Raw genomic sequence first — 12686 nt, forward strand, 5'->3', positions numbered from 1 at the left:
GCCCCAGGGCATGAAGCAAGACAAGTGCCAGGCTCCAGGGGCAAGGCCCATAATAAAAGTCGGGTCGGGAAGATCTGAAGGGAAGGACAAGAACAGTGAGGAAAGGCAGTTTTTTCCGGTAAGCGATGCTGAGGAAACCAGATAATGAGATAACCAGAAAGCGAAATTAGTTCTTGACTTTACCTCAAGCCCTGGAAACAGTTTTAGGTAAATCGCAGATCCAAATGGCAAAGGCGAGCTAACGGAGTGGGTAAGAAGAGAATTTCTTAAAGTAGGACACCGAAAGGGGTGCCTGGGCGGCCCAGTCAGTTAAGCATCCAACTCTTGATTTTGGCTCAGGCCGTGGTCTCATGGTTCTCAGGATTCAGCCCCACGTGGGGGTCTACACTGACAGCTCGGAGCCTTCTTAGAGTTTTCTCTCTCCTCTCTCTCTGCCCCTCCCCCTGCCTCTTTCTCTCTCTCTCTCTCCTGAGATAAATAAACATAAAAAAAAAAAAAAAACCTTTCACATAGGACACAGAAGGCATCCTGATGGCTAAACAGACACATGGAAAGATGCTCAACATCGCTCATCGTCAGGGAAAGACAAATCAAAACCACGATGAGATACCACCTCATGCCGGCCAGAATGGCTAAAACGAACAACACAAGAAACGACAGGTGTTGGCGAGGATGTGGAGAAAGGGGGGCCCTCTTGCACGGTTGGTGGGAGTGCAAACTGGTGCAGCCACTCTGGAGAACAGTATGGAGGTTCCTTAAGAAACTAAAAATAGAACTACCCTCCAATCCAGCAATCGCACTATTAGGTATTTATCCAAAGGATACAAAAATACAGGCTTGAAGGGGTACGTGCACCCTGATTTTCGTAGCAACAACAGCCAGACTATGGAGAGAGCCCAAATGTCCACTGACAGTTGAATGGAAAAAGAAGATGCGAGATATATATATATATATAATGGAATATTACTTGACCATCAAAAAGAATGAAACCTTGCCATTTACAATGATGTGGATGGAGCTAGAATGTATTATACTAAGCAAAATATGCCAATCAGAGAAAGAAAAATACCATGTGATTTCACTCATACGTGGAATTTAAGAAACAAAACAGATGAACATACGGGATTGGGGGGGGGCAATAGAAGAGAGGGAAACAAACCACAAGAGACTCTTAATGACAGAGAACAGACTATGGGTTGATGGAGGGAGGTGGGTGGGGGATGGGCTAACTGGGTGATGGGTACTAAGGAGGGCACTTGTTGTGATGAGCACTGGGTGCTGTAGGTAGGTGAGGAATCACTGAACTCAACTCCTGACACCTGTAGGTTAAGTAAAATTTAAATTAAAAAAAAAAGGAAAAAAATAAAGTGGGACACAAAAAGCCCTAACCAAAGGAAATGGTGATAAATTTGACCACATTAGAATAAAGAGCTGGGGCACCTGAGTAGCTCAGTTGGTTGAACGTTTGACTCTTGATTTTGGCTCCGGTCATGTTCTCATGGTTCCCGAAATCGAGCCCCACATCGCCAGCGCAGAGCCTGCCTGGGAGTCTCTCTCTGCCCCTCCCCCACTCTCAAGCACTCCGTCTTTCTCAGAATCAATAAACAAACATAAAAAGAGTAACGGGGAGTTCCTTTTTGACAACTGATGGCAGTAAACAAGTAAACAGGTGAACACAGAGTGGAAGGAAGATATTTAAAATGCGTTCTGATTGATTCCGAGCATGTCGAGTTTCAAACATCTGACCGACCACATGAGTTTTAGAGGCATATGGTTAGATGGTGAAACTATAAAGATATAAAGAAAATTGAGGAAGCCATTACCATTCAAGCCAGAAGAGTGGTTACCTCTAGGGGGAACAGAGTCGTGATTTGGATGATTGGGAGTGGCCCGTGGGCTGTGTTCTAGCCCTTGACGGGAATGGTGCCGTATGGGTGTTTGCTTTGTGTTCGTTCATCGAGCTGTGTTTTGTCTGCGTACATTTTTCTGCATGTGTGTTCTATCTCACAAGATAAAAGTTTAAAATAGTGTCTATCTCAGAAGGTTTTTGTGAAGCTCTGCGTGAAATACTGCGTAGGACCCCATCACAAAGAGCCTGGCGTATGGGAAGGTACCTGCCAAGGTTAGTGACTCTGATTATCGTTGGGCTGGGGGTGTCTTGAATGTGACCCTGCATGTGGAACTTAGCAGATTTGTGGGCGGTCCACATGTATTCGTGGACGGCCACCCAGGGAAGGTGTGTGGGACACAGGTGGGGCAGATAGTGTCGGAAGGGGAGAGATGATGGCCCAACCCAAATAGGGAATTCATCTCTCCCATTGGGTCCTTCAACCAGCAGACTGAAGTCCCCTAACCTTAGGAGTCCAAGTTCAGGAATAGGAAGGTACTTTAGTAAGTCAGACGGGGAGCTCTGGAGGATGGGGACTGTGCACCTGCTGCTCTAAGCCCCTTCTACCATTGCTCAGTGTGGCCTGGGTCAGAGAGAGCCCTGGGCTTTGGGTGCTGACTTGCCTCAGCCGGAGCCGCCAGGACCCTGGCCTGTGGGTGTGTGGGGCCCAGAGGCGGAAACATGGGGGCTTCATCCACATTGGCCTCTGGGCTTTGGAAAACCTATTGCTGCCACCCGAGCCCTTAGCCCCACTCTGGACAGGCCAGAGCAGGGCACGTATACAGGCTTTGAGCTGCCTCAGGTGAGCACGATGGGCTCAAAGCTGGCAGTGCTCCCCAAAGCCACCCAGACAATAGGGGGTTGGCACCTCTGTAACCTGGCAGGTGACTTCTGTTTATTATGTCGAGTGTACTGGAGTATAATTATCATACAGTCAAATTCACCTTTTTACATTTTTATTTGTATTTTTTTTTTTACGTGGATTTATTTAATTAGAGAGAGAGTGAGCATGAGTAGGGGAGGGGCAGAGACACAGGGAAAGAGAGAATCCCAAGCAGGCGCCGCATTGTTAACGCAGAGCCCGATGAGGGGCTCAAACTCACAAACTGCGAAGTCATGACCTGAGCCAAAATCACGAGTCAGATGCTTAACTGACCAAGCCACCCAGACGCCCCGTAAATTCACCTTTTTTATATAAAAAAAAATTATTCTTGAGAGAGAGAGAGAGAGACCACAAGCAGGAGAGAGGCAGAGAGAGAGAAATACAGAATCTGAAGTGGCCTCAGGCTGGGAGCTGTCAGCACAGAGCCCAATGCAGAATTCAAATCCACAAACAGTGAGATCGTGACCTGAGCCAAAGTCAGACACTTAACTGACTGAGTCATCCAGGCACCCCTTAAATTCACTCTTTTTAAAAATTATTTAATTTTATTTTATGTTATTTTATTTTATTTTAGAGAGAGAGCAAGTGTGAGTGGGGGAGAGGGGCAGAGGGAGAGAGAGAAAGAGAATCTCAAGCACTCCTCCACACTCAGCCCAGAGCCCCACATGGGGTTCGATCCCCCAGCCCCGGGATCATGACCTGAGTGGAAATCAAGAGTTGAATGCTCAACCGACTGAGCCACCCAGGTGCCCCAAATTCATCTTTTTTAAGCATATACTGGGACACCTGGGTGGCTCAGTCGGTTAAGCATCCAACTTTGGCCCAGGTCGTGATCTTGCAGCTCGTGAGTTTGAGCCTCGTGTTGGGATCAGTGCTTGACAACTCAGAGCCTGGAGCCTGCTTCAGCTTCTGTGTCTCCCTCTCTCTCTGCCCCTCCCCCGCTCGTGCTCTGTCTGTGTCTCTCTCTCAGAGGTGAACATTAAAAAAAAAAAAATTAAACATATACTTCAATGAGTTTGACAAATGTGTGTGTTCACATAACCACAAGCCCAATCCAGACATACCATGTTCATCACCCCCAAAAGTTCCCTTGGCCCCTTGACAGTCAATCCCCTCCCCCTGCCCTTGGCCCCTGGCCATCTACTGATCCGTGTTCTGTCCCCATCGTTTTCGGCTTTTCCAAAATGTCAAGTAATGGAATCATTCAGGTTGTAGTCCTTCAAATCTGGCTTCATTCACTAAGCATAATGCTTTTGAAATTCATCCATGTGGTTGCAAATATCAATAGTTCCTTCCGCTTTATTCCTCAGAAGTGCGTCACTCTATGGATATATCACAATTTGATGGTCATTTGGGTTGCTTCCAGTTTGGGGCAATTATGAATCAAGCTACCATAGGTATTTGCATACAGGTCTCTCACTGGACGCATATTTTCATTTCTCTAGGGTAATGCTTAGCAGTGAGATTCTTTTTTTTTTTTTTTAATGCTTTTATTTATTTTTGAGAGAGCATGGACGAGCAGGGGAGGGGTGAAAGAGAGGGAGACAGAGGATCTGAAGCAGGCTCCATGCTGACAACAGAGAGCCCGATGTGGGGCTTGAACTCACGAACCATGAGGTCATGACTTGAGCTGAAGTCAGACTCAACCAACTGCACCACCCAGGCACCCCCACCCACACACCTTTAAAAAAAAAAAAAGATTAGATTTTTTTTTATGTTTATTTATTTTTGAGACAGGGGAGGGGCAGAGAGAGGGGGGACAGAGGATCTGAAGCAGGCTCCATGCTGACAGCAGAGAGCCAAAGGTGGGGCTCGAACCCACAAACTGTGAGATCATGACCTGAGCCCAAGTCGGACACTTAACCGACTGAGCCACCCAGGTGCCCTAGGAGTGAGATTTCTGGGCTATATGGTACATGTATGTTGATCTTGATAGGAAACTGACAAACTCTTTTCCCAAGTGGGTGTATTCCACCTTAGTTTTTATTCCCCTTGGTGGAACTTTCCTCTTGTCGTGTTTGGCAGGACCATTGTGGGAAGACCACTGACTCACTAATTCAGTGAGAAACTCAAATTATGGAATAGCCGTAAATATTTTTGGTGTTTCAGTTCTTTAAGCACCAACCACAACTCAAAGGATTAAAAGTAGGGGTGCCCACCCGGCTAGGGTGACTAACTTGCCAGTGTGCCCGGGATTCTCCTGGTTTTAACACTGAAAGTCCTGCATCCTGAGAAACCCCTCCATCCTGGCACCAAACGGGGATCTGTGGCCACTGAATGCTGGGGCACTGAACATCCATCACATGGTTTTATTCACGAGAAAGTGTCAAGGGCGGGTTTGTGCCCTGACTCGTGCATGAGGGAACAACCTTCTAGAGTTGCTTCCCCAGCCCACGCTCCGGAATAGGTGGAGCCAAACTTTGGCACCAGATCTGCCAGACTCCAAAGCATCCCCCCGGGGTCCTGGGCTTCAGGGGCACAGGCCAGCAGGTGCACCTGGGTAGAGCTCTGCTGCCCTCTGGTGGCAGCAGAGGAGGCACTCTGGGTCAGAGTCCACTCTCGTGGGGCAGCCAGTGGTGGGAGCCGGAAGACACCCTTTCCCCCCAGGGAGCAGGACCTCAAATCTGGCCTCGGCCCTAGAAAGGTGCCACATGGAGGGACCCCACCAAGGCCTGCTGGGGGCCTTGGTCCAGCCGTCCGCGAGTCACGTGATCAATCGGGCCCTCACAGACCCAGGGCCAGAGTGCTGGGTTTGAGTCTGTGTGTAATCCTGAGCCAATCACTCAGCCCTCGGGGCTTCAGTTCCTTATCTGTAAATCAGGATGCTGAGCGTGTCGACACACTTAGACTAGGCTTAGACACTGAGGTTGTAATTACCAGCTCCATCACACCCACATGCCCCCCACCCTTGTGCACTCATTCACTCCGTTCACTGACTTAACTTCCATCCAGCAGCTATCTGCCAAGCACCAGCTTTGTGCCAGACCCGGAGGTGGAGGGGTGACAGAGACGGCTGCTCTCCTGGCTCTTAACTCAGCTGATCCACTATCTCATGCATTCATTCATTCCTGGAGTATCCATTTATTTATTGAGTGTTCCTTCGTTCTTTTTCAGACTCACTGAAATTCCTTTTTCATTCATTCATCCGTCCCTTGGTTATCACATTGACACATCCATTCTTTCTTTATTTTTTCAGGCAATTGTTGACTCCCCGCCCCCCTTCCTCCTTCCCTAATTCCTGTTTTGCAAGCATTCTGGAAGCACCACTCAACTCGAGGCCAGGATTAGATGCTGGCATTCTGGCTCAACCCTCCTCCCAGACTTGTGGGTAGGCAGATGGTGAGGACACGCTGTGCTAACTACCATATGCCAGCCATCAGGACCCAGAGCAGGGAGAGCACCAAGAAGGGAGCAACTGACTGCCTGGAGGAGGGAACAGGGGAGCAATCAGAAGAGGCTTCGTGGAGGAGTTAGCATTTAAACAAAGTTAAGAAGGGTGTAGGGCAGTTCTCCAGGGAGGGAAAGACACTCCAGGTAAAGTCTTTTTGTGTGTGTGGTACGTTTGGGGAGAAGTGAGGTACCTGGGTGGCTGGAGTATATGATGTAGGTCATGTGTCCATGACAACATCCAGGTCAGGCTCTCCCTAGGTTCCGGTGACAGTCATAGGCCAATCAAGGACTTCTAATTCATCACCCTTGGGCACTGGAAAACCACCCACTATGGGGGGTGGGGGCGGGCAGGAATAGCTTTAAGGCATTAACAAAACACCCTGTCACCGGGGTCACCTGGCTGGACTGGGACACTCAGTGAGAGAGCTGCCTGGATGAGCAGGCTGTGCAGACAGCAGCAACATTAGTATCTGAGGTGCCTGGCCCCCAGGATCCCATGGTCATCAGCAAAGGTTAATTGTGTCCTTCGCTGTGAGCCAGTCCTTGCCCCAGATGTCGAAATACAGCAGTGAATAGAATGCCCATTCTTTAGCTGGTGACAAATACAGGAGAAAACTAGCAAGTGTGAGGACCAGCAGAAATACACCTGCAGTTGAAAAAACAATTGGTCTGTTGTCTCTTTTAGGAAAGGAGACTACACTGACTCCAACAAGGGGGTGTGAAAGAGGACTTCTTGTAGCATTTGCGCTTGGGTGAAGTGATTTGGGGGAGGGTTCAAGTAAGTGGATTTAACTCTAGGTGCTGTCAGGAAGCAACACAATTCCATGACTGGCTGTCTTAATAGTTAAAGTGAACCGGGGGGGGGGAACAGAAAAGAAAGAAAAAGGAAAAATAGAGAAAAAGAAATAAATAAAATAAAGTGAACCGAGGCTAATGCTTTAAAGAAGCAGTAGTTACTCATAAGAGCCAGAATGAGGTTTCAACAATATTCCTGTTTTCATCTACTTTCAAACATGATTACAGAGCAGTCTTGTTTATGCCTCGTGTGAGGTCGGTGTTCTGGGAAATTGTTTACGTCCAACAGGAGGACATCAAGGTCTAGCTGTAAGTGCCAAGCCAGCTCCCAGACGGGAAGGGCCCTTTTCTCTTTCTCATAAGATTGTCATAAATGGGAGAGTGGACCAGCCCCGAGGAACGGCCAGGACAAAGGCCCAGGGGCAGGAGGGGATGCTGAGAGCCATTAGCAGGGCTCCCGGCGGCGCCACGACGCGTACGCGGACTGGAGAGGGCGGCTGGGGTCGCACCCTCCGGCGTGCAAGGCCACCTCTCCCATAGGAACTTGGGCTCTCGGCTGCCTTGATTTGTACAAACACAGGAAACGAAAGCAAACAGCTTTGATCAAGACAACCTACTCGGCCACGAGCTCATGAATATTCAGCAGGATGCTTCCGGCTTGCGACTCCGCCCCAGCCCCGCCCTGCGAGAAGACTGCGCTCGCCCCGCTCGCGCGCGGCTCTGTCGTCATAAGTACGCGCCGCCACCGCCGCCGCTCGCCGTGGGGAACTGGGAAGCTGTCATGGCGAGTTCGGCTGCTTCCTCGGTGCGACCGCCGAGGCCCAAGAAAGAGCCACAAGCGCTCGTCATCCCCAAGAATGCGGCAGAAGAGCAGAAGCTCAAGCTGGAGCGGCTCATGAAGAACCCGGTGAGACGCAGCACTGGTTCGACTCCTCCTCCGAGTCCCCTTCCGTTACGGCGCTGCTGGGGACCCACGGGCCCACCTCTCCCACCTCCAGACTTAGGAACTGAGTACCCGAACCCCAGGGCCAGCCCTTAGGAAGGAGTAGGCGACCTCGCACACCTTGAGCTTCTTCTGTCCTTGTGTTGGAGCCCAGCCCGGATGAGGGTGCTTTTAGACACTTAGAGTTTAACTTTCTGCGAACAGAAGCGTTGACTGGAAGGATAGCATTCATGGGTTAGCACAAGGGTTTATTAACTTCTAAACAGCACTGATTGTTAGAAAGGCTTTGGCTGAGCCACCCGGAGCAAATCACTCCCTCAGTCATAAAAATAATTGGGTGAGGTCTCTTACACCTTTGGCTAGAAAGGGTTAACTCCGCACGTAGTAGAGTTAGGGTTAGAAGTTTCCAGCCATAAATGGTGAGTTGCGTTTCTGAGTTTTGTTTTGGAAAGTTAAGTGTAGCCCTGGCAAGGCCACGGGCTGTGGTAGACCCCAAGATGTATGGGATGAAATAAATCTAAGGCAGCGAAGAAAATCGGCTTTAGGTCCAAGGAGCAAAGCAGCCTTTCTTCACCAATCCAGTTAAAATGCTTTGGTTTTAAGAGATGTGATTGTCAGCAGGTTTGTGCTTAAAAACGCTATTGTGTTTAAATGTTGCAGGACAAAGCAGTTCCGATTCCAGAAAAAATGAGTGAATGGGCACCCCGGCCTCCCCCAGAATTTGTTCGAGATGTAATGGGTAATGTCGTGTGTGTGTGTGTGTGTGTGTGTGTGTGTAAATATAGTTTTTAAAGCATAGATCTAAAAATCCTGCAGTTAGCATTTGTTAATTAAATCTAAAATAGGAAAAAAAAAGTTCACCGTTTCAGTAACTTTGTACTTACAGCAAAGGGGTATTGTTGCTTACAGTTTGGCATTAGAGAATTTTCTTCTGCATTTAAAAAAAAAAGTTTATTTATTTATTTTGAGAAACAGCGCAAGCGGTATGAGGCACAGAGGGAGAGAGAGAAATTCCTAAGCAGGCTCTGTGCTCAAACCTAGGAACTGTGAGATCAAGACTGAGCTGAAATCAGGGTCAGGTGCTCAAGCCACCCAGGAATCCCTTCTGCATTGTTTAAATAACATATTTATTTATTTATTTATTTATTTGTTTGTTTATTTATTTATTTTTAACGTTTATTTATTTTTGAGACAGAGGCAGAGCATGAACAGGGGAGGAGCAGAGAGAGAGGGAGACACAGAATCTGAAACAGGCTCCAGGCTCTGAGCTGTCAGCACAGAGCCTGACGTGGGGCTCAAACTCACGGACCGTGAGATCATGACCTGAGCCAAAGTCGGACGCTTAACCGATGAGCCACCCAGGCGCCCCAATAACATATTTTTTTTTTTAATTTTTTTTTTCAACGTTTTTTATTTATTTTTGGGACAGAGAGAGACAGAGCATGAACGGGGGAGGGGCAGAGAGAGAGGGAGACACAGAATTGGAAACAGGCTCCAGGCTCCGAGCCATCAGCCCAGAGCCTGACGCGGGGCTCGAACTCACGGACCGCGAGATCGTGACCCGGCTGAAGTCGGACGCTTAACCGACTGCGCCACCCAGGCGCCCCAAACATATTTTTTTAAATCTAACTGGAAATAGCTTTATTATTTTGGGTGGTTGTAAATTAACATACTGATTATAAAGAGGACTAAGTAACAGAGGTCTGAAAAATTTTGAACCCCCATAATTCCATCATTCCCCTTGTAGCATGCTGCTACAGCCTTCTAAATTCCCCTGGTCAAAATCACTCGTGTAAGAAAAAATGATTTTTAAAAATGTGGCCATTCTACACATACTATTTAGTAGCCTACCTTTTTCCTTTAATATACATGGACATCTTTTCAGCTCAGTAGAAATTTAGCGTGTCAAGTGTGAAGTCATCTGGCAGGGGAGGGAAAGGTCTTAAGCGATCTTCTAGGTTTCTGGTCACTTAACTGCAGACTGTTTCTCCTCTTACTACTGTGTTAGGGTGGAATTTTTAGTGACTTCCCCTTCAACATTCGTGCAACAATTCTTTAATGATGCCGACACTATGCAAGTCACTGCTAGATTCTGGAGTTCAGTGGGGCATGGTCCTTTCCATTACTTCCAGTTTGTTTTTTTGGTCCTTTTTGATCAAGGGTCACCCGTGTCGGTGACTGGATTTCATTAAGAACTCTGGACTCTCCTGGCTGTAGGTTCCAGCGCTGGGGCTGGCAGTGGAGAGTTCCATGTGTACAGGCATCTGCGCCGGAGAGAGTACCAGCGACAGGACTACATGGATGCCATGGCTGAGAAGGTCAGTGAGTGACAAGGCTGGCTGAGCCCTTGGGTTTGGGCCATGTACACTTGGGACTTTTAGGAAAAAGCTGCTGCTGCTGTTTTTGGCTTTTTTTTTTTTTTTTTTTTAAAGAAAGAGAGAGTCCCAAGCAGGCTCTTGCAACACAGAGCCTGATGTGGGACTCGATCTCAGGAACCATGAGATCATGACCTAAGCTGAAATTAAGAGTTGGGCACTTAACTGAGCCACCCAGGCTCCCCAGGAAGAGGCATTTAAAGAAGAGAAGATACACCTGGTGTGAAGGCTGCCTTCTTAAGTCAGCATGGGAAACAGACGTCAAGTAAATCCAGGTTAGTCCTAGGTCAGATTCAGCACATCAAGATGCTCCCACTGGGAGATGTATGAGAGAAGGGAGACTTCCAGTTGGGCAGAAAGGACAGCAGAGACCTCTCTCCCTTCCAGGCCATTTGCCGTGAAATGGAATAGAAAGCAAGATGTCCCGCATCACTTGAGTTATTATTTCTAATTCTGTTGTTCTCTTTTTGGCCGAATGCCTATAATTCCATTCAGCTATGTGTTTAGTGTGGATAGTGTGTGTGCGTGTGTCTACTTTGAGTTGTCTAGCGTAGAGACTGGCATTTCTTCATGACAGGTGTCAAATAAGAATTGGGAATGGCTTTAGAAATTGAGGGGCACCTGGGTGGCTCAGGTGGTTAAGGATCCGACTTTGGCTCAGGTCATGATCTCATGGTTCGTGGGTTCCAGCCCCATGTCAGGCTCTGTGCTGACAGCTCGGAGCCTGGAGCCTGCTTCAGATTCTGTGTCTCCCTCTTTCTGTGCCCCTCCCCCACTCATGCTTTGTGTCTGTCTCTTTCTCAAAAATAAAATCAGAAATCGTATCATAAGGGGTGCCTGGGTGGCCCAGTCGGTTGAGTGTCCGACCTCAGCTCGGGTCATGATCTCACAATTCGTGAGTTCGAGCCCCACATCCGGCTCTGTGCTGACATCTCAGAGCCTGGAGCCTGCTTCGAATTCTGTGTCTCCCTCTCTCTGTCCCTCCCCCACTCATGCTCTGTCTCTGTCTCAAAAATAAATAAACATTAAAAAAGATTTTTTTAAAGAACTATTAAGGTTTTTGTTACCTGACTGGAAGGGCCAGAAACCTCTTTTTTATTGCTCTTAAAAAATGCTCTTTGGACATTTCGCTTATTTTATTTATTTTTCAGAGAGAGTTTTGGAGTTATTTTATCCACACCAAAAATTGTGTTGGATTTTTTTTTTTTTTTTACTAGAATTGAGTTGAATCTGTCACTTAAATTGAATGAGAATGGATGTTATAGTGTTTAGTTATCCCCTCTAGAAACTTTTATCTTTTTTTGTTTAAAAATTTCTGTGTCTCTCAATGATGACTTATGGAGATTTGATACTTATCTCACTGTATTTGTTCATAGATTTTAAGTTTTGGCGGGGCTTGTTTTTAGGTAGGCTCCATGCCCAACGTGGGGCTCAAACTCAAGACCCTGAGATCAAGAGTCGCGTACTCTACTGACTGAGCCAGCCAGGTGCCCCAAAGATTTTAAATTTTTAAATTTTTTTTTTTAAGTTTATTTATTTTGAGAGAGAGAGTGCAAGTTGGGGAGGGAGGGAGGGAGAGAGAGAGAGAGAGAGAGAGAGAGAGAGAAAGAATGAATCCCAAGCAGGCTCCACACTGTCAGTGCAGAGCTTGGTGCAGGGCTCGAACCCATGAACTGTGAGGTCATGACCTGAGCCTAAGGCGGACACTTAACCAACTGAGCCACCCAGGCGCCCCCAAGATTTTAAGGGATTTTTTTTATTGCAGTGGTTCTAGGTACTCCTTTATATTTTATTCTTGACTATTAGTAAAAATCAGAAAAAATCCTGATGTTTTAGGGCTCTTCTATTTTCCAACCTGGCTATTAATAAAAACCAAATATTATTTGGCAAATTCTTTGTGATTTCCCACATTTGATTTCTCCTTTTTAAATTTTTTTTATTTTTTATTTAAAAAAAAATTTTTTTTAATGTTTTTATGTATTTTTGAGAGAGAGAGAGAGAGAGACAGAGCACGAGTGGGGTAGGGGCAGAGAGAGAGAGAGAGACACACACACACACAACCCAAAGCAGGCTCCAGGCTCTGAGCTGTCAGCACAGAGCCCGACACAGGGCTTGAACTCGTGAACCGCGAGATCATGGCCCGAGCCGAAGTCAGACGCCCAACCGACTGAGCCACCCAGGCGCCCCTGATTTCTCCTTTTAACGTGCATGAGACATTGCCTCTCATTCTTAATCTTACAACATGCAATGTAAGACCTTTTCCTCACTCTGACTATGGTGCCCATTTTTTCATGGAATACGTTTGTGTGTTTTAGAGATTCACATGCTTTAAAATGATATGTATTTGTATTGTGAAGTCACCACCTTGAGATGAAGACCTAAGCTGAGATAGAGTCAGACACTTAACTGACT

General features: G+C 47.2%; 1 protein-coding gene across 1 annotated transcript in view; it reads left to right on the plus strand.

The window, feature by feature from the left end:
- The first annotated feature begins 7681 nt into the window (after nucleotides 1-7681).
- The window catches only part of PRKRIP1 (PRKR interacting protein 1), a 31597-nt gene continuing 26592 nt past the window's right edge, over nucleotides 7682-12686 (plus strand). The window contains exons 1-3 of the mRNA XM_060649246.3: nucleotides 7682-7863; nucleotides 8560-8638; nucleotides 10117-10217. Of these exons, the coding sequence (XP_060505229.3) occupies nucleotides 7738-7863; nucleotides 8560-8638; nucleotides 10117-10217 (306 nt within the window). The 5' untranslated portion in view covers nucleotides 7682-7737. The remainder of the gene's footprint in view (nucleotides 7864-8559; nucleotides 8639-10116; nucleotides 10218-12686) is intronic.

This window comes from Panthera onca, chromosome E3, assembly GCF_046562875.1.
Source record: "Panthera onca isolate mPanOnc1 chromosome E3, mPanOnc1 haplotype 2, whole genome shotgun sequence".
Taxonomy (NCBI): Eukaryota; Metazoa; Chordata; class Mammalia; order Carnivora; family Felidae; genus Panthera; species Panthera onca.